Source organism: Pezoporus flaviventris, unplaced genomic scaffold (genome assembly GCF_033815535.1).
Source record: "Pezoporus flaviventris isolate CSIRO_AGI_PZ_B2104156 unplaced genomic scaffold, CSIRO_AGI_Pfla_v1 ptg000013l, whole genome shotgun sequence".
Lineage (NCBI taxonomy): Eukaryota > Metazoa > Chordata > Aves > Psittaciformes > Psittacidae > Pezoporus > Pezoporus flaviventris.
This window is the reverse complement of record NW_026892561.1, coordinates 7,068,265-7,087,080: the sequence shown is the minus strand read 5'-3', so window position 1 is coordinate 7,087,080 and position 18,816 is coordinate 7,068,265. Positions and strand designations below refer to the sequence as shown.

The following is an 18,816-nucleotide window of genomic DNA, read 5'->3' as shown; positions in this document are numbered from 1 at the left end:
ATGAGGTTTAGTTTAATGCCCCTTAGGCTAAGGTACAGTTATGCTATTAATTAACGAGAGGATGAGAATCAATCAAATCACATTTCAAGCTAAATAGGAAGGAAAGAAACCCAGATAAAAGCAGAGTTTGTGACCCACCTGCCTTCTCTGCCATCCCCTCCTCTCTGCAGACTCATGTTTTGAAGGGTAGGGGATCTAAGCAGAGGAAACATGACAGTGCCAGAGCTGCTGTGCTAAGTGCAGGGCTACCTGTGCTACATGCCAGTTCTCTGCCCATTCAGTTGTCCTCCATGGCTCAGTGCCTGGATTTTATAGAATCACAGAATAGTTAAAGTTGGAAAGGACCTTAAGATCATCAAGTTCCAACCCCCCTGCCGTGGGCAGGGACACCTCACACTAGACCATATCACCCAAGGCTCTGTCCAACCCGGCCTTGAACACTGCCAGGGATGGAGCAGGGATTTTAGCTTTCAATACTGTTTATTTTCACCATCGTGTCAAATAAGGCTGCAGGTGGTGTTCAGAGACAGAGAAACCGCCTTGAGGAGCACGAGTGTACAAAGCAGCGTGTAGATCTCATAAGACCAACAACCCCATGAGGCTCTCCCATGGATAATAGTCCTGTGTGCTTGCTACCACTTAAAGCAGAATGAAAAAGGCATTGTACTGATCCAGAGAGCAGGAATGCAGGAACAAGCCAGGAAGTCAGAGCAGTAAATTTTCAGTAATGAAGGCTATGAAATGATGTATAACCTGGGAAGCTTTTAGTAGCTAGTGTTGTTTTCATACCCAGGAGACAACAGAAAATGCCTACTGTCATTTCCCAGACACCTAGGAAGGAAGGAAACAGGATGCTGCACGCCTCCACATTATTTATACTCGATTTTCTATGACTACATTCAATTCAGTATAAATGTGGATTTGTCATGGGGGGAGGGGAAGAGTTTTTCTAAACTACCTCCTGAGGCTCTGCCGAGGATGTTCCCAGCTACTGCTACCTCTGTCTCGCCACACAGAGAAGTGAGAAAGGGATCTTCTCGCTCTTCTCTCCCTTCCATCCCCCACAAAGCAAACAGAAATCATGCATTTCCTGCCCATAAACCAGGCAAATCTGTGGTCCTACTGCTACATAGCTAAGTGATAAGCAAATCTGTAAGACCATGACTGCTAATATAAACGTTCCCGTCAGTATTAGGCCCCAAAAACTGTTTGTTGTTTGGGTTTTTTTCTTAATTCCCCCAAAACTTTGTAAGATAACAGAGTTCTTTAAACTCCCCCATCCACCACATTTGAATGAAGACTCTTCCCCGTTCTAATGCTACAGGGGATACGTTTCCTCAGAGACATGAGAAAAATCAACCTTCACTTAGACCCGCCCAGAAGACTTTCTGATTGTGGCTGGTGTTACACAGCTTGTAATCTAGAACCCCACCACAGCTGATTCTGCAACATTAGTAACCTTTTATAAGAAACCATTAACTATTACAGCAAGGAAGCACAAATAGGGTGCTAGACAGTGTCAAATTTGATAGATGTGTGCATTCTAAAGACAAAGGGATGGATGTATTCATCTGTTTGACAGCCTGCACAGCCTTCCTTGTGCTTGTTCCTACTTCCTGTCTAATAAATACACTTGAAAGATATAGTCGGCACAGGTCTGCTTCATGTGCACCAGCAGTTTAACAATGGTTAGCCTCAGTTCCTCTCTAATATTGTTCCTTTTGAAAGACCCATCAGTCAAATAACCCCCTGAACCACAACACCAGCTTGATCCTGATCCGCGGACAGCGGCCACAGAAGCAAGGAAATAACTGTGTAAAAAAATATGTGTTTGTTTGTGCTGTTCAGCTCCCTGTTTAAAGGTAGACCAAATCCCCCACCCACAATTCAAATAAAGAGCTAAGTTACCAGAGGTACCCTCCCAGTCATAAAACAGGTCTCCCTGTGATGAACTGCCCAGAATTAATATATCCCTGCAGCAGAAGCCTTTTGCTGGTGCTCTTTGAACTATAATGGAACATCTGTTGACAATCTCCCGCAGGGTAACTTCTCCCCCCACCCTGTTTTAATCCTCTGCCCTTCAGAAGTACTTTTGCTCTGAAATTAGACACATCAGTTGCCACAGGATGACTCTCAGAAGCATTTGAGTGTTTCCTTTCACACTGGGCTTTCTTGGGAGCTGCAGGAAGGGGGATGAGCACTCAGCCCTGTTCAGTGTTTTCTTACAAAATGTGCTGTTATGTCTGAATTCTAGAAGCTTGAAACAAGACAAGGCTCACGGGTTCTGGAACATGCCTTCCAGCCAGATTTAGGTACTCATTTGATTCTAAAAAGGGTTTTACTGGGGACAACTGCAAAATAAGCAGTTTTCCTTTTTGCTAATTCTGGCTGTCCCTTCTAATCACACAGGCAGACCAAGCCACTAACTTAATCATTACTTCAGTTTCCCTGATAAGCTTGGGGCAGGATGAGAATTCAGAGGTGGAAGGCAATGGTGCACAACCCTATTTGTGGCTGGCTAGTAGAAAGAGAGGCCATTTTCAAAAAGGGCTGAGAGAGGCTCCAGGAAAATAAGTTCCCTTTGTTTTACAAAGTGTAACCTGCTGGATCACACTGAGTGATAGAGAATTGGTCACTGCATCCTGCTCAAGTCTTTTTCTTGGATGCATCAGGTCACTTTCCAGTCCACCTTCAGTTAGATCCAAGCCACTCAGGCAGGGGTTTATATCCTGGCCATGATCTGCCAATGGCTGTTCACACATTCAGGTTCACTCTAAGAAGTAGAGTTGAACTCTGGGAAGCAGCTGTTCACTGGAGAAGGAAAACTAACTGATCTCAGCCTGAACTTCAAAGCAAAAGCCATGATTTATGCAGCTGAATGAGATGGAGGTCACAGGAGCAGCCTCTGCCACTGTGTCTTGTCTTGATCTATGCTCAACCCTCCACTTGACGATTCCTACTGCTACTCTCAGCACCACCAGTCTCTGCCTGCCTTTCAAACCAGTCCTAAACAAGCTGTGCTGCCTCCCCCCTCCCTTTACAGTATCCTGACTCAGTCCCACATCCCAAGGTCCTTTGTATTGACTGAGAAGTAGGCAGCAAAGAGAATGCCATACATCTGTCTCCTTCACTGTCCCATCTGCTAGACTACAAAGCATTCACCATCAAATAGGCAGCGGTCCTCTTTCCCCATACTCTCAAGGCTTTCTGAACACAGTGTCGTTCATTCACCTCTTCCCTTCTTCACCAGCTTGCAATTCTAAAGTAAGTTCTCTGAGAAGAAAAAGGACTAAAAAAATTCAAACCACATTAGGAAATTTCACAAGGCCCCTTTTAGCCACTTCATTCTCAAAAACAAACCCAGCAACCTCTCCTTTATGGTGGTTGCAGAAGTTTCTGTGCGAAGAACAGCATTTCTTACTCTGTTTGAGCCATATAAGAGGAAGCAATTTACCAACACTTGTCAAATCAGCTGCTCCATATTAGGTCTTGTCAAACAGAGTGAAAATATGGTCAGTCTATATCTGTTCTTGCTATGTATAGTCTCCCTAAATGGCACAATCTAAGCCCAGCTAGATATCCCAGAGCTTTAGCTAGCCAACAGCTTAAGCAATATCCAACATAATCCAAAACTTGCAATATACTGGTGGGGTATATTGGAGGGGGTGGAACATTTGAAGGCATTAGTAGAGACAACACACACTCTTTTCTCAATTTGTTCTGGTCCACCAAGTAAGAGAGAGCTCAGAAGACAGGATTGTACAGTCCATCCCATGGGAGGGGGTTGAAGAAAAGGGCTGCACCTAGGAATTCTCTGACCCTTGAGGATATCCCACAATACAGACAAGCACCACAGCATCTCTCCCTCTGCAAGCCGGCTGGCAACAGCAGAAGCTGATTGAGGCGCCACAAATCAGGCCCTCCATCAGTGTCTGTCACCTGGAGTGAAAGAACACTGTGTTGTAAAGGCATAAGGTGTAGGTTTAAGCAAGAGAGAGAGAGATGACAGCCAGCATTTCAGGTCTCGGGTGGAGAGTGGGACTGGGCAGATCTGTGAATGACTTCTCAAAGTGGCTATTTCCCTTCCTTTACTTGCCTCCCCTGGGTAAGACCCACACCTCATAGCTTCCAGGTCTGGGAAATCCAGGTAACAAACAACTCAAGAAGAGTTTTCCTGCCTAGGGAAGTCAATATCCTTTCTATCTTTTACTTGTTCCTTGCAGTAAAGAACATATCTTTCAGTTAACATTAAAGGCCATGCAGCTTTAGTTCAGGCAGGCTGTCAGACAGCTCACTGCTGAGGTCACCTGCTCTGACTATTTCCAGCCTCTTCTCCAGCACTGCTTCAGCTCAAAACACAGCATGGAGATATCTTTACAATCTACACCAACAGAACAAGGAATTAGCCTTCCCCAGATTCCTTACCCAATATGCTAGCCCTAACGGCAGCCTATGTCTAGCCTCTCCAGCACTGCTCAGTGTGGACTGCAGTCAGTATCAAACTCTAATAAAAAACATCCTCATTCATCCTCTGTGGAAACAGAGAAATACCAAGAAGCATCCTCACAAGCTACATAAACTCAAATAAAAATAGGTGTCTATGTAAGTGAATCATGGTTCCAAGTGTCCTAGTTAGCTTCCACCACAGCTACTGCGTGCCCCTACTGTAATACTGGCCAGGGTTTCTGATGCGACTACAATATAAATATTTACTACTAACACTAAGCAACAGGTAACTATCTGCTTTGTATTAAATGAGTGGTACTGCTTGAGCATTTGATCAGTAAAGCTCTATGTATTAGTCCCTACCTGGCACGTGCCTCAGAATAAAAGTTAAAGAGAAAAACTTAACCCTTTGATGGGACATAAAGACTCCTTAGGCATTGTGCTAACAGCAACCTGACGTGTTAGGGCTGCATCTACAAAGCAGTTAATTGTAGCACGTTTACCAGTAAAGTCTGAATCAGCAGGATTAGTAAATTGGAAAACCAGAACACAGAGCAGTTTAATATGCCTTACAGCCTCCATTCACAAGAATCTTAAGCATCTTACTAAAGTAGGGCATGATTTTTTTTTCTTTTAAAGGAACATTAGCCCTTTGTTCCTGATTTCCTTTAATTCTAAGTGTTAATGCAAACACAAGGGGCTTTTATATCCTAAAATCAAGGCATAAATCCAAAGGTATGAAGAGGCTGAGAGACAAACCTTCCTGAAGTGAGCAATTTTCACCTTCCTAATCTCACTGGCTGTGTGTCAGCACCAAAACAAAAATGGAGCCACATTAAAAAGCGGTATCTTGGCACTGTCAGAGGAAGTGATAAGTATCATAATTGGCCCTCACATACAGCTTTACATTACTCTGACACTAAATGAGGAAGGAGGGAGGATGAAAGAACAGACACGCACGCACATGTTACCTCTGTCCTGGCACATCAGTAGTGCTCTCAGAGCAAAGTTTTAAACGCAGCTCAGGTGGTAGGCCACTACTCCAAATTGTATTGCCTTCCTGCCTTTAGGTGCCTAATACTCATCCCTACCACTAAAACTGGGCACAAGAAGTGCCTCTAATCAAATTATCTGTATGACCTCTGGAATACCCTGAGCAGTAGACAGGTTCTGCAGGCCTCTGTCATCTGCATTACTGTGGAAAACCCTGCTAGGGTTCTTCAGATCCTGAGGGAGCAGGAACCAGCCACACTAACCTTCAGGCACCCGGATTTCTGCAGGGCTGGAAAGCTCATCAGAGCTTAAATGTCTGAGGTGGAAACCTCACCCAAAGATGCTGAAAACCACTCTGCCTCTCTCAGCAAGTTCTTGCTTCTCTCTGAAAGAAATGAAGCAAGCAGCAAATTAGGTCAAAAGTTCAAGGATGAACTCGCTGAGCCTAAGCCTCCACCGTCTACCTTTTGTGACACCTCTCATCACTTGGAGAAACAGCTGCTATTCTGATTTAATAGCATTTTATTTATTCTTGCATGATATAAGCAGTGGCACGAGGCAGCACAAACCAGGTTCTATGATACACAAACCTAGGCAGGAAAACACATTGGCAAAAATGTGCATGAACTGGATTTCATCTGTCTTTGACACCAATGGCTCCAACCAGCTCCACATCATGCAGATTTAAAACACAATGAATGGGCTCATTTCTGTTCAAAGACACAGCTACAATGCCAAACCCTTCTGATACAGGGGTCAGTTTGTGCTGGAAAGGGACATCAGGGCACCTGACCCAACCATGAGATCTCCAAAGCAAAGGGAGGTTGGAATACCATGACCCCACGTGTTAGTACACGTGGAATAAGTGAAGAATAGTTTCTATGATCTGTCTTTTCCTGCAGGCTCAGTGGATGGCATCTCCTTCAAGAACAGACTTTTCACTTGATCTTTCAGGTCAGAGACTGTGGATCTGATTAAAGCAAAAAGGTGACACTGACAGTTCCTTAAGTTTAGCAATGCCTGTTAGAATAGTTATTGGGATGAGGATGGGGTGGGAACCCCTTTGCCAGGGTTTCTGGCACAGTCTTCCTCCATAGCAGCAGAGGGCACTTCTGATGAGCAATTCAGTTGTGCTTTCAGCAGAGGAACAGTCTGGAAGCAGAGCCTCTGCCTCTCCACCAAGCCCTGTTCACGTTGTTATCTCACTTGTGCCAGCAGGGCTTTGTCCTGCAGCAGCACTGTGATGCACACACAACTGCAGGGGGGAAAAATAATTAACAAACCAAAACAATGTCATACGTTTAGAACCAGCTCAGCTCCTTGATGGGATTTACAGCACGGCAGCAACTCGGGGGGCAACGTGCTGCGAGGCCAGGGCAGGAGAAAGCAAAGGGGTGGCACATTTTAAGCTGATGTTGACAGCACAGACACATCTCATGAAATCACAGCTTGACAAGACGTGGGAGAGTGACATGAGGGAAGGCCTTAGGCTTTTATAGAAAGAAATAGGGAATCGATATTTAATTACAGTAGAACTGCAGTGAAGCTCCATTATTGAAAACCTCTCATCAAGTTGATACAATATCTTTTATCAAAGGAAACCTAATAATAGAGCTATGTTGACCTACACACTCACCAATATTTCCCCACTTTATGGTCAAGAGGAAGAAAGATCAGAAAAAACAGACAAGGAATTAAGATAACTTTTAACTCCATTTCAGTTACCAAATTGCCATGAGTCTTCAAACTATTCATGTGGCTCTCTCTTGGGCTCCTACCTAATGCAGAGCAATAGTTCTTTAACCGGATCAGAAAAAGGTTTCAAGAGCTGTGGATGGAATGCAGCAGGAAAGTCCTTTATGTTATAAGCAGTCCAACATTGTGTCCTGGTGATACTTATTTACTGCTCTGGAGAACACAGAAGATGAAAGAACCTTTCTGCATGAATACTTTATGATGACACCAAATTACCCTGTAGCTCTTGTGACATCAGCATTAGCCTGAGGGAGATGAATGGGAGTGTTGTGGTTTTCCTAATAATAAAACAAACCAAACCCATACCTGGGACACAGACGCTTCAGAGAGACATCGCTGCCTTCCCCCAGGGGAGTGATGCATATTCTCTGGATGCTGTTTTACTGTTGCATAAAGCTGTATGAGGAAACAAACACTGGAAACAGTGACATGAATCCTCAGCTAAACCTGTGACAGTTGGGACATCTGGCAGATGGGGTTGAAGAGGATACAATTAAACAGAGCCAGAAACATCTAAGGATCCTCTACAAGGAAGCTCTGCTGTCGCTCATTTTCTCCAGGGAGCAGGTCAGAGCCCTCAGGTACAGGTGGAAGAGAGCAAGGGCCATGATTGCATAGGTTAGAGGCACAAGCAATGCTAGTTCCCACCAGCCAAGCACGGTGAGAAAGGAAAGTGAAGGCAACTGGGGAAACTGGGAGGGTTAGAGCTTAGGCACCTCTTCTTGGAGGGACCGAGTATTATTTCCAGTTATTTCAGCAAAAACAAGTAAGGTTCTGTTCAACTAGCAACCAGTGGAGCATATGGAGCCCACCACTACCCTGACAGAGGGCTTGGACAGGGACAGAAACACTCCGGATTAAACAAGGCAGATGAGAGGAGGCTGTGAGCTAACTCAGATCCTGACAGCTCAACTCTAAGGGCAGCTGGGAAGGGAACAGCAGGTACCTATTCTCAACACCTACATGCAATAAGCTGAAGGTGATAACCTTCAGGATATAAATGTCTCAATAACAGAGGCTGCCACTTCACCCTAACTGTGTCAGACTAACTGTCTGAGAAGGACTGAATGTTTTGTCTGCACTAAGCCAGAGGTTATCTCCAGGAGAGGGCAGACACTTCAGCCATACCCACTTCAAGCTTTACCAGTTACAGATTTAATCACAAGATTTAAACAGACCTCACCTCACAAAGCTGACAAATCTACTACCTTCAGTATTAGTAAAGCCAGTACTGTGCTAGCCATGGAAATGAACTGTGCTCCACAAGACAAATATTCTATCCAGGCCTGTACAAAGGCCAGCTGGTAAACAAGAACAGCAAGATCAGTCCCCAGCATCTCTGAGTTTGCCAATCCAGCCCCTGTGAAACCGAGCTGCAACAGCAAGAGCTGTCCTACAGAGCTCTGAACAGCCACCAGCCAGGAGCACCCTCATGTGACACACGCCTGCAGCTCTCAGGCAGTTAATCCCCTTGAAATGCAAGAGCTGCGTTTGTCACTGCAGCATGTCCCAGGCATGCGCGGACCTGGGCAAAATCCCTGAAGGTACCCCCTCTACCTGATGTGGCCAAGCTTCTGTTAGGTGCTCCGCAGTTCCAGCCTGAGTTTGTCTGAACTCTAAGACTGTGGTTTGTGGCTAGCACCTGAGAAAGAGGGGACAATCACTTCCAAGCATGTCCCAGAGGCAGCCTATGATACAGCACACCAGCATTAAGCCCTGCAGAAAAATCATGTCCAGATGAGGCCAGAAAAACTGAGAAGATAGGAGAGAGCTGGACATAGAACACGCCACCACCGCTGAACATTTCATGTTTCTTGTACCAAAGGTAATGCCTGGTTTCTGTCTATGCTTCTGGGTTCAGACCACAATACCTGGCATACCATACCTGGCTAGTCCTCCTCGGCAGGCATTAAAGGTTTTCTACAGGTGGAATAGCAGTTTCGCCCACAGTGCCCACCCTACAGTGCAGTTGAGAGCATGCTTCCACCTCCACTTGGGAAGCAGATTACAAACCCTGGCTGTGCAAGATCCTCCTGCAGCACAGGGTTTCCAGAAGAATGGTAACATGCTGCTTGGTGCGAAAGATATAGGCCAGTTGTCAGCCCTACTCTCATTTCAACCCTTACCCCTCAGCTCTGTCCATTCCCTATTCTTCTCCCATCAAGTCTTTTCTGATTATCCCTTTTGCAAAGGTCATCTACTTCTGCAACAACTGAAAGAACGATTGATTTCATTCTGGCTGCAGTAGGATCTGTTCTATCAGAATACATACAAACACTTATCTTTTCCCCCCACTTAGTACCTATTTTGAAGATACCTTTCTAACTGCCCTCCATCATTCAACACTGGAACAAGAAGGCCTGTGAGGCAGGAAAGGCACTTGCAGAGCACCCTGAACATTGTAGCACCACAATTCTAGTGGTACTGCAATTCTTAATAAAGAATACTTCCTCTGTTGCAGGCAGCAACAGCATTTCTCATTCTGGCTACTATTCATTAAACTCTTTATACATCAGTTTCAACACTCAGGTCTCCTCCACAGATCCCAGTAGCAAAGCTTGCTCCTTCCAAGAACAGGTCTGCCATGGGCCATCAAACCATCCAGTGCCAGATTTTGGATGGAAGAGGTGTGACTATAAAGCAGCCCACCTTGCAGTGTCGACTTTAAGTTCTCTTAACTTAATCAGTTGCAGACATCAGGTTCAGTAGTTCCTCCTCTTGTTGAGCTGTGCAGTAAACCAACTTGACCTCACACAGACCCAGAGAAAGGCTCTGGCTAACCTGCATCCTGCACCTGATTTTCCATCTATTGTCAGGCAAAACCTTACAGAACCCTATCCACCCACATCTCTCCCAAGGCAAAGGGTGGATTTAGAGGCTGCAGGCAAGCCCTACGCATGTTCTCCTCCCACAGCTCTCCCAAAGCACAGCATGGAGTCACAGCTTGCCAGCCCTGTGTATTCTTTACTTCTCCTCCAGCACTGCCTGTTCAGCACTGTTCCCTGGTTTCATTTTCCCAAGCAGAGATCCTCACCTGTAATAAACCATTATGAACACTACAGTGCTTCCCATGGGGGTTGGTTCTGCTGGACCACTTGGGCAGCAGCAGGTTGTCCTGTGCAGAATCAGAGTTCTGACCGTGCAAGGAGCAGAACACACCACCACTCACTGACTTTATGCTGCAGTTGCTGCAAGTCTTTCCTCACACATTTATCAATTTGTCACAATAGTTTTTCACTGCTTAAAGAAAGTGGCAAAAGTTACATTTTCCTCTGGTTCCCTGCACCAATCCTGGATCTACAAAGGTCTTAGCACTGACCTCATTTATTTCTTGTGGACTGTTGGCATTGGGATACAAATGAGATGTGCAATCTCCATGCTGTTGGGAAGCACTTACTCACTATAGCATTCATCTTTCAACTCCTCTGTCCTTGACAAGAACTCCAGGCTGCTTTACAATCACTGAGCATCCTTCCTCTGTAACAGCAAACAGGACAGGCAGGAGGTGTTGAGGTCCTAGCATAGCTCTTCATTTGCTGGGACAAAAGGAATAAGAATAGGATCAAGGAACACTCAGTAAGATGGTTTTAAGGTTCAGTCACATACCAATCCCCGACAGTGACAGAGTAGCCCAAGAATTCCCCTCTGCCACTATGTGATATGCTCAGCAGACCACAGGAACCATGTCTTCCTGGACCACCAGATTCAGACAGAAAAACAGGCAAGATGCCCATTAAAAATACACGTATTTGACCTAACCACCCTCAGAGGCTTCCTAGACAAGAAGTAATCTGTGTGCGAGGCTCCTGTAGCCATCAGTGCTTCAGTTCCAGGGCCTTTACCTTCACTGCCTTCTAGCTTCCTGATCTGCTCCTGCTGGAGCTCTTTCTCCTGCTTTAGTCAATTCACAGATGAGTGAGCGATCCAGTGAGCTGAGCAGATGGACAAAACCAGATTTGGTATGAGAACAACTCCAGGAAAGAACACAGTCAGCAGGCTGGTTCAACTTCGGGAGCTGGGAACACAGGGAGACACGGAGAGAGCAAACCTTAAGTCTTACAAGGGATGCTTCTGCCTCCTCCTGCAGAGGAGCGTAAGAAACAGGTCTTGGGGTTCTAGAAGATACAAGGGAACTCCACAAAGAAAGAGGTTTGCATATCTGAGGTAGTTGTGACCTCAAGAACTTGCAGGTCTGGTGCTCTGACACTTCATAAAACTCAGGATTAATGGCTGGAGAACGTTGCTCAGGAACCATAAAGATGATGTTAAGTAGCTTTGGGTAAGGAAATCCAATCTGAGGCTTGGTCTCCAACATAGCAAATGTGTTGGCAGAGAACAGGGAAGCAGCAAAGAGCACGTACCTTCGGGTGGGGAAAGAGAAAAGGATTATCACCAGAGACCTTGCTACCTGCCTTAGTGAGCGGCTCCTACCCACAGAGGAAGGTGAGGCTTGCAAGCTGCACACAACGGAGCTCAAACACGCACAGTACAGATCAAACCAACCGCGGTTACCAGGGGCTGTGAAGCGGGAGCACACCCGGCCCCGCCACTGCCAAACCCGCCTCAGCGAGCGAGCGCCTCAGCCGGGGGGGGGGGGGCAGGACGCGCACTACAGCTTCCAGAATGCCTTGCGCCGTCTCCTAGGAGACGCGGCGGTGTGGTTGGCGGAGGGGCCACACTCCCCCCGCCGCGCCTCCCGTGGTGCCCCGCGCGGCATGGAGCGGCGCGTGGCGGAGCGGCTCCGCGGCACCCTGAACCCCTTCGGCTTCGAGGTGCACGCCTTCAAGGTACTGACGTCACGGGGGGGGCGCCGTGACGTCACGCGCCGTGACGTCGATCGGGGAGGTGTGCTTATTCCTTGGCCCCCCTTGGAGGGGAGGAGGCGGTGGGGGTCGGTTGGGTGTCCCGGGCGGGGGGCGGTGATCGCTGCGGCCGCCGACGGAGGTGCGAGACCCTTTGGTTTCCCCCCGTCACTCCCGCTGGAGGCACTGCACCGCTGTCGGCGGCCGCTTGTCCTCGGGGGGGGTCCGGGGCTGGCCGTGTTTGGTCGCCGGGCCCCCAGTCCGCCCTCCAGGCCGACCGGACGACACACCCCCCTGTGCTAACGGTGGCAGTGCTTGCCTGCTCCTCGCGCAGCCGGCAGCAGGCGGCACTGCCTCTCCGGGCCTCAGCCGTTCTCCCCTCCGTTTAGGCTTCAAGCCAACGCCTGACCACCCCCCCCCCCCCCGCAACGGCTTCGCACTCTCCTCCTCAGGCCTGGGGAGGGGAGGGCGAGGGGTTCAGAGCCCTGCTCTAGGCCGTCCCGGTCTGGCACAGCGGTTCCAAGGCTCTGGAGCCGTGTTGCGCGGCGGATGGCGCAGGTTAACGGACAAGCGTGAAGGCCTGTTCTGCCCGTGCGGGGAAGCGGGTCAAGGTTAAGGCCGTGGCTTGGCGGCGGCGGAGCGCTAGCCGGGCTCGGGGGTTGCGCGGGTCCTTTATGTTGGTCCCAGTGTGATAAGGTCAAGAGAATTAAAGATACATCTGGACCAGCAGAGAGTAAAGTCCGCTAAGCAAGCTTAAACTTTAAACGTAGAAACACGTGTACTGAAAGTGCAGAGTGCCTCATCGTGGTAAGTGGCTGCTTACACAGCAGGCAGCCTCTTCCACTATCTCTGTGTTGAATTGTATTCCCTCAGCTCCCACCAAACCTTGGGGGTTCCTTCTTTGCCCACGACAGGCGCAATCTGCAGTAAATCACCAGTCTGCAATATCAAATACAAATCGACAGTCAAATATAGATTGGTACAATAAACATGACCTTCCCTTCCTTAGGGAATGTTGTATTTGTCACCTGAAATAGTCGTATTTCCAACTACATTCTTAATCTGACAATTGAAGGGAATGAGGCACTGAGAGCAGTGAAATCTCCAGAATTTGAAGAATCTAACACTGCTTTCCCAAAACACAGAAGCAGAATTAGGGGCAGAACCCGGATCAGAAAGACTACAGCTGCCAGAGGGAAACCTTATAGTGCTGTATCTCTTCCCAGGTTTAATTTTCATACCTCCTGACCTGATACACTGACTGTTGTACACTGGGAAACCAGCAAACCCTAGATTCTCACCTCTGTACTTTCTTGTAACATCTTGATTCAGCATCTGAAACAAGAGCTACAAAACTGATTAAACTTTGGGTCTGATACAAGAATGTATCTTCATATTAAACTTAGTTTTCAACCTGTGTTTCCGTGTGGGCAGGCCTGGCTGCCAGTGTCACCTGCAAAGTCACTTTCAGATTCCTTTCTGAAATATTACTATTTAGAGGTGACCAGTATTTTGTGTTTTCAGACTAAATAGTAAGAGTTCTGTTACTTGACATCTCTCTGAACGTTAGTCCTGGTCTTTATGGCAGCCCAGGAGAGTGGAAGTTGTACTAACCCCTAAAAAGACTGATGTTATTGTGCGGCACATTAGTAGTGGGGTGCGGGGGGATTCAGCCATTTCCTCCCCCTGCTGGTAGTTGCTGGTTCAGGCCTGTCCTCTTGCTCTTGTTGCTGCCCCGGTGTGATCCCTCATTTCTGGACTGTGTTACAACACATCCAGCCCTGAAACAAACACCAAAATGTGTGTGTGTCACAATCCATGCACTACAGCTGATGGTTCTGGCAGGTTTTAGCATTGCTAGGAGCTTCACATCCTTCATTTTCACACATCAACATTTCCTGATGAAGAAATAAACCATGCAACTTGTCGCATGAGCAGAAGTACCAGTTTCTTTCTGGCTGAAGATGTGAAAAAAAAAAAACCCAAACCCAACCCGTAAAAGCTTTATCTAAACCAAAACACTTGATTTGCTTTGGCAAAACTGGTTGCTGCTACTTCCCTCTAGGGTTTCTGAGCAGCAGAGCTGGATAAAGGGCAGCCTTGAGCTGAATGCAGTAGATGATTCTTATCTCTCACGCACACCTCACAGGGCAGTTTCCAGAAACTCCGAATCCCATATGCAAAACAACTTGGTTTGAATGGAAGGCAGCAGAGAGGCTGCATATTCAGGTTGCAAATGAAGGTGGCTACACTTCATTCCACTTCTTTAAATTCCTGCATGCCCAGTAGCCAAAGAGTGGCGCCTCTGTTCTAATGGAGATTTGTTTTTCTTTGCCAAAGGTTGGATGGTACAATGCTGTTGTGCAGCCCGCCTTTCATCTCCCCTACCCAGATGACACACTGGCCTTCGTGGTACTCAGCACACCTTCAATGTTTGAAAAAGCCCTTAAACCTTTTGTGAACAAAGAACGGTTAAAAATAATCCGGGATCCTGTGGATCAGTGTGTTTCTTATCATTTGTCACGTTTGAAGGAGGTAAGAACCTGAAACATTGATTCCTTTTATTATTGTTGTATGTAACTGGGTGAGTTGAGCAGCAGACAATGCCTTCCAGGTTCCTGCACGTGCTCTTTCGAAGGGTAAAGCATTATTCATGATTGTAAGAGCATCCACAGGCTGTTGACCTGCTTTACTTACATATTCTGTCTCTTTGCCGTTACAACCTGTAGCAATGTAGAGTGCTTTACAGTCATAGTTTGAAAACCCAAGGCCACAAGCTGATAGGTTTCATTAGCAGGATGTCTGGAGCATTCACAGGTGCCTGATTTGCTAGCATCCAGCAAGTAGTGGCAAATCTTTTTCCATGAGCCTGGGCTGACTGTTGGTTTTAATTTTCCCAGAAATTCTCTGACCAGACAGTGGACATCATGTTTGATTATGAGCTTCTGCCAAACCGAAAGCCAAAGTTCTTGGCTCAGACAGCTGCCCACGTTTCTGGAGCTGCGTATTACTACCAAAGGAAGGATGTGAAGCTTGATCCTTGGGGGGAAAAGGTGAGGCAAAAAACACAGCCTGGGAAGAACCACTAAACTGCAGTCACTGAATCATACAACTATTGTTTACTCACTAGTTCTTCCCATTGGAAAATACAAAGTCCAGATTACATATAGATGCATGAAGTGTTTCAGACAGGAATCAGAAGCTTCCAGGATTCTTCAGGGTAGTGGGGAGATGCATACATGGAGAAAAATACCTTGAGCTATGAAATCTTCTTAGACAAGAGATTTCAGTGTAAAAGAAAACCTGTTGCTTGGAGCAATATAAATAGAAAAAAAAAATTGCACCATATTTAATTTCTTTGTTAGATTTCCAAAAAGGTAACTCTTCCCACAGTGCAGGGTGGTGTGGGCATGGGAAAATGCAATGCTTTGAGCCACATGTTCAGGAATTCCTTTCTTCTCTGTGTGGCACCCCAACAGAGGGCAAGAGTGTAAGAAGCTGCATTGCAACTTGATCCGTTGAACTCTAACCATTACTAGAGGTAAAGTAAGACATCCCAGATCCTTCTTTTTTTTCTTCCAGAAGATCTTTGGTGTATGTATCCATCCCAGGTATGGTGGCTGGTTTGCTATCCGAGGTCTTCTCCTGTTCCCAGATATTCAGGTACCATTCCTGGAGCAGCGTGCCCCGGTTGACTGTGTGAGCACAGAGGAGCAAAGAATTGAGTTGCTGGAGCAATTCAATTTCCACTGGCAGGACACTCGCTACCGGGACATAATTGAAGTGAGGGAAAAGTATTCAGAGGAACAGAAAGCCTACTTTGCCACCCCTCCAGCAGAGAGATTCAAACTGCTAGGGCTGACCCAGGAAGTCCACAGAAGCATATTTCACTGAGTAACACAGTTCTATGAAGGGACAGAGGGCAAGTGGAGTGTAACTCATCAGCACCTTCTTTTCCATGGTGCTGACGAAGACAATACGCTGATACAGAGGTGGCAAATCCAAGCAGTGTGTGCAGTGTCTCAATCCAAACATCAGCTCCTCAGAGTAAGAGGGAGCGCTGCCATCGTGGCACTTGTGGTCTGGAGGAAGGTGGGAGCAGTCTGTGCTGTTGCTGATTTGCTGTGTCTGTTTGGGAGTCCGGCAAGATGCCGATGAGCCATTGGTTGGGAAAAGTGCAGCCACCCTGGCAGCTGGAAAACTCATGCTGCTCATTAGAGAAGTCATTCTTATTCTGAAGAATTTTCTTTCCAAATGTTTTGGGTTTATTCTGTGTACAAGTAAAATTTCAGTCGTTTGTACTCCAGAATATTTTGCCTGACCTCAGGGCAGGTGCTTTTTTAGATGTATCCTGCGTTTTATTCCCCTGTGTCATAACTCTCCCTAGGGAGTAAGTGTCCAGTATTTTCAATATTGCCTTCCTCAGAAGGGAAATTTGAGCTGCATTCCTTCACTTCCAGTGAAGCTGGCTGAACTTAAGTAAGAACTCTTAATGTCTCCTTTCCTTAACATCCAAAAGAAAATTCTCCAGAGATTGTTTTGTTGAGTAGTGTGGTCGTGCACATGGAGCAGGAGTGAGGAAAACAGAAAACAGAGCCGACAGCTACCTCCTTCAGGGTAGTTACGAAAGGGAACAGGACAGTACAAAGGTCACAGCTCAAGCCTGCCGTTTCCTCTTGGCCGAGGGTCAGCTCCTCAGAACAAGGTGATGTCTTTAGGTCAATTTTAATCCATTGTATAGAGCAGCCAACTAACATCTTCAGCAAGATGCTGAATATTCGTTTTATTCATGTTACAATAACTGACTGAAAAAGACAGTTCTCATGACCTTTTCCTAAGGTATATGAGGTTTACGTTTAAGGTACAAGCTACACACACTACAGTTTTACTACCATGGCTTCCTGTTGTGCTTTCTGTATGGGGGAGGTAAACCTGCACACACATAAAAGCCATTGCATGAATGTTTGAATGTGTGACAGGTTTGCCTGTCCTGTACACAGGCAAACAAGCAGAGAGAAGAAAAGAGAAAATATTCATGACATTCATGTGACATATTGCTGGGTAAAATATTTTCAGACAGAAACATATTTTTTTTTCATTATTTTCTCCTGTTAGATTTGTCCAGAGGTTACAACATACTGGGAATCTGCAATTTAATTTATCTGAGGGTACTTTGAGGCTCAGGCCTCACTGAAATAATATAATAAAGTAAAATGGTATTTTGTGAGAGTTTTGTTACTTGACTAGAGTGCAGTGCTGCAAACTCTAAGCACTTTTTCCCTGCCTATCAGCATGATGAAGTAAAAATACTCTGCAGAACTGAGCCTTTTCGTTTTATTTTACATTGTTATTCTTGGTGCCTTTTGGAGACTCAAACACTAAGATTGCCTTCACACTAAGTCACTGCTTGATACACTTTTTCATAGTCTGTATATTAACTAAGCACAATCTAAATTCAGTGTAATAAGGTTGTTTTCCTGTAAACACAGTAGTGAACTGGATTTGTTCAGTGTATTTGCTGTTACAGAAACATCTCTGTTGGTTTCCATGCTTTGTTCACATCTGACTAAGGCAGACACCTTATTTACTGTGCGGTAGTGATACTGTGATTTTTTATTTAAGCAAAATAAGGAAATTTGTATAAATTCTGTTCGTATGTTATAGAATTACTTCTGGTTAAAGTGTTGCTTGAACTTTCAGACCTTTCCAATTGAACTGTAATTAAACAGGGACTTGAATTAATGGTTCATATTAATAACATATACAAAACACTGATTCTCTTAGAAGGATAAATACAGAAAGGAATCAGATTTATCTTTTCACATTTCAATTTAAAGTAAAATATTTTGCTGTTTTGGGGTTGATTTCTTACATATATTTAAGTCTGTCTTATTTGTTTGGTTTTTTTTAATCAGGTTGCTGTTGCCATTTCATTTCAATTTTCGTAATTTATTTCTCTTCACATGGTATTTTGGTTAATAAAATATACAAAGTTGTAAGTAACCCTCTGTTACTGAATATTTTTATTTAAACAATGCAGTGATTAACTTGCAGAGAGCTAAAGATTAAGCAACAATCAGTTAAGTTTTTAATATACTGAAAACGTGAGCTACCTAAGACACACAAAATCCAGTATCTGAAAACAAAAGAAAAAGTTAGTTATCTTGGTGGAAATTAGTAAACTATTATGGCAGGCTCATAGAATCACAGAATGGTTTGGGTCAGAAAGGACCTTAAGATCATCCAGTTCCAACCCCCTGCCATGGGGAGGGACACCTCACACTAGACCATGTTGCCCAAGGCTCTGTCCAACCTGGCCTTGACCACCTCCAGGGATGGAGCATTTACCACTTCTTTGGGCAATCCATTCCAGTGCCTCACCACCCTCACAGTAAAGAACTTCTTCCTTAAATCTAACCTGAACTTCCCCTGTTTAAGTTTGAACCCTTTACCCCTTGTCCTATCACTACAGTCCCTGATGAAGAGTCCCTCCCCAGCATCCCTATAGCCCCCCTTGAGATACTGGAAAGCTGCTATGAGGTCTCCATGCAGCGTTCTCTTCTCCAGGCTGAACAGCCCCAGCTTTCTGAGCTTGGGATATAACAAAAAGTAAAACATATAGCACATCATGACTAAGTCTAATAAATTTTTATATTTGCCAGGTCGTTTCAGAAAGCACATGACAATGCACTTTCATATTTTCCTCTGTTCCTGCAGTAACAAAAGTTCAAGGTGTCCAGTGATGCATAACTGATATTTGAGGGATTTTCCCTCAGGAACTTAAAAGTAATACCTGTAAGTATGGGAATTCTTATTTATT

General features: G+C 45.6%; 2 protein-coding genes across 4 annotated transcripts in view; one reads left to right on the top strand and one right to left on the bottom strand.

The window, feature by feature from the left end:
- Nucleotides 1-11,688, bottom strand: part of TESK2 (testis associated actin remodelling kinase 2) — a 121,150-nt gene extending 109,462 nt beyond the window's left edge. The window contains exons 1-3 of one of the 2 annotated variants that reach the window (XM_061451402.1): nt 11,626-11,688; nt 8,752-8,836; nt 5,703-5,824 (exon numbers count right to left, since the gene is read on the bottom strand). The gene's annotated coding sequence lies outside the window, so the exon portion shown is untranslated. Of the gene's footprint in view, nt 1-5,702; nt 5,825-7,217; nt 7,236-8,751; nt 8,837-11,625 lie in introns of those variants that run through there. The other variant, XM_061451403.1, reaches the window with a different exon arrangement.
- A 156-nt stretch (nt 11,689-11,844) lies between these two features.
- Nucleotides 11,845-17,149, top strand: MMACHC (metabolism of cobalamin associated C). 2 transcript variants are annotated; one of them, XM_061451422.1, is made up of 4 exons: nt 11,845-11,981; nt 14,337-14,531; nt 14,897-15,049; nt 15,582-17,149. In XM_061451422.1, the coding sequence occupies exons 1-4, from the start codon at nt 11,910-11,912 to the stop codon at nt 15,888-15,890; spliced, it is 729 nt and encodes a 242-aa protein (XP_061307406.1). In that variant the 5' UTR covers nt 11,845-11,909; the 3' UTR covers nt 15,891-17,149. The 2 variants fall into 2 exon arrangements, with proteins under 2 accessions (XP_061307406.1, XP_061307405.1); XM_061451421.1 differs by having other exon boundaries at nt 15,579-17,149.
- Nucleotides 17,150-18,816: the final 1,667 nt, after the last annotated feature.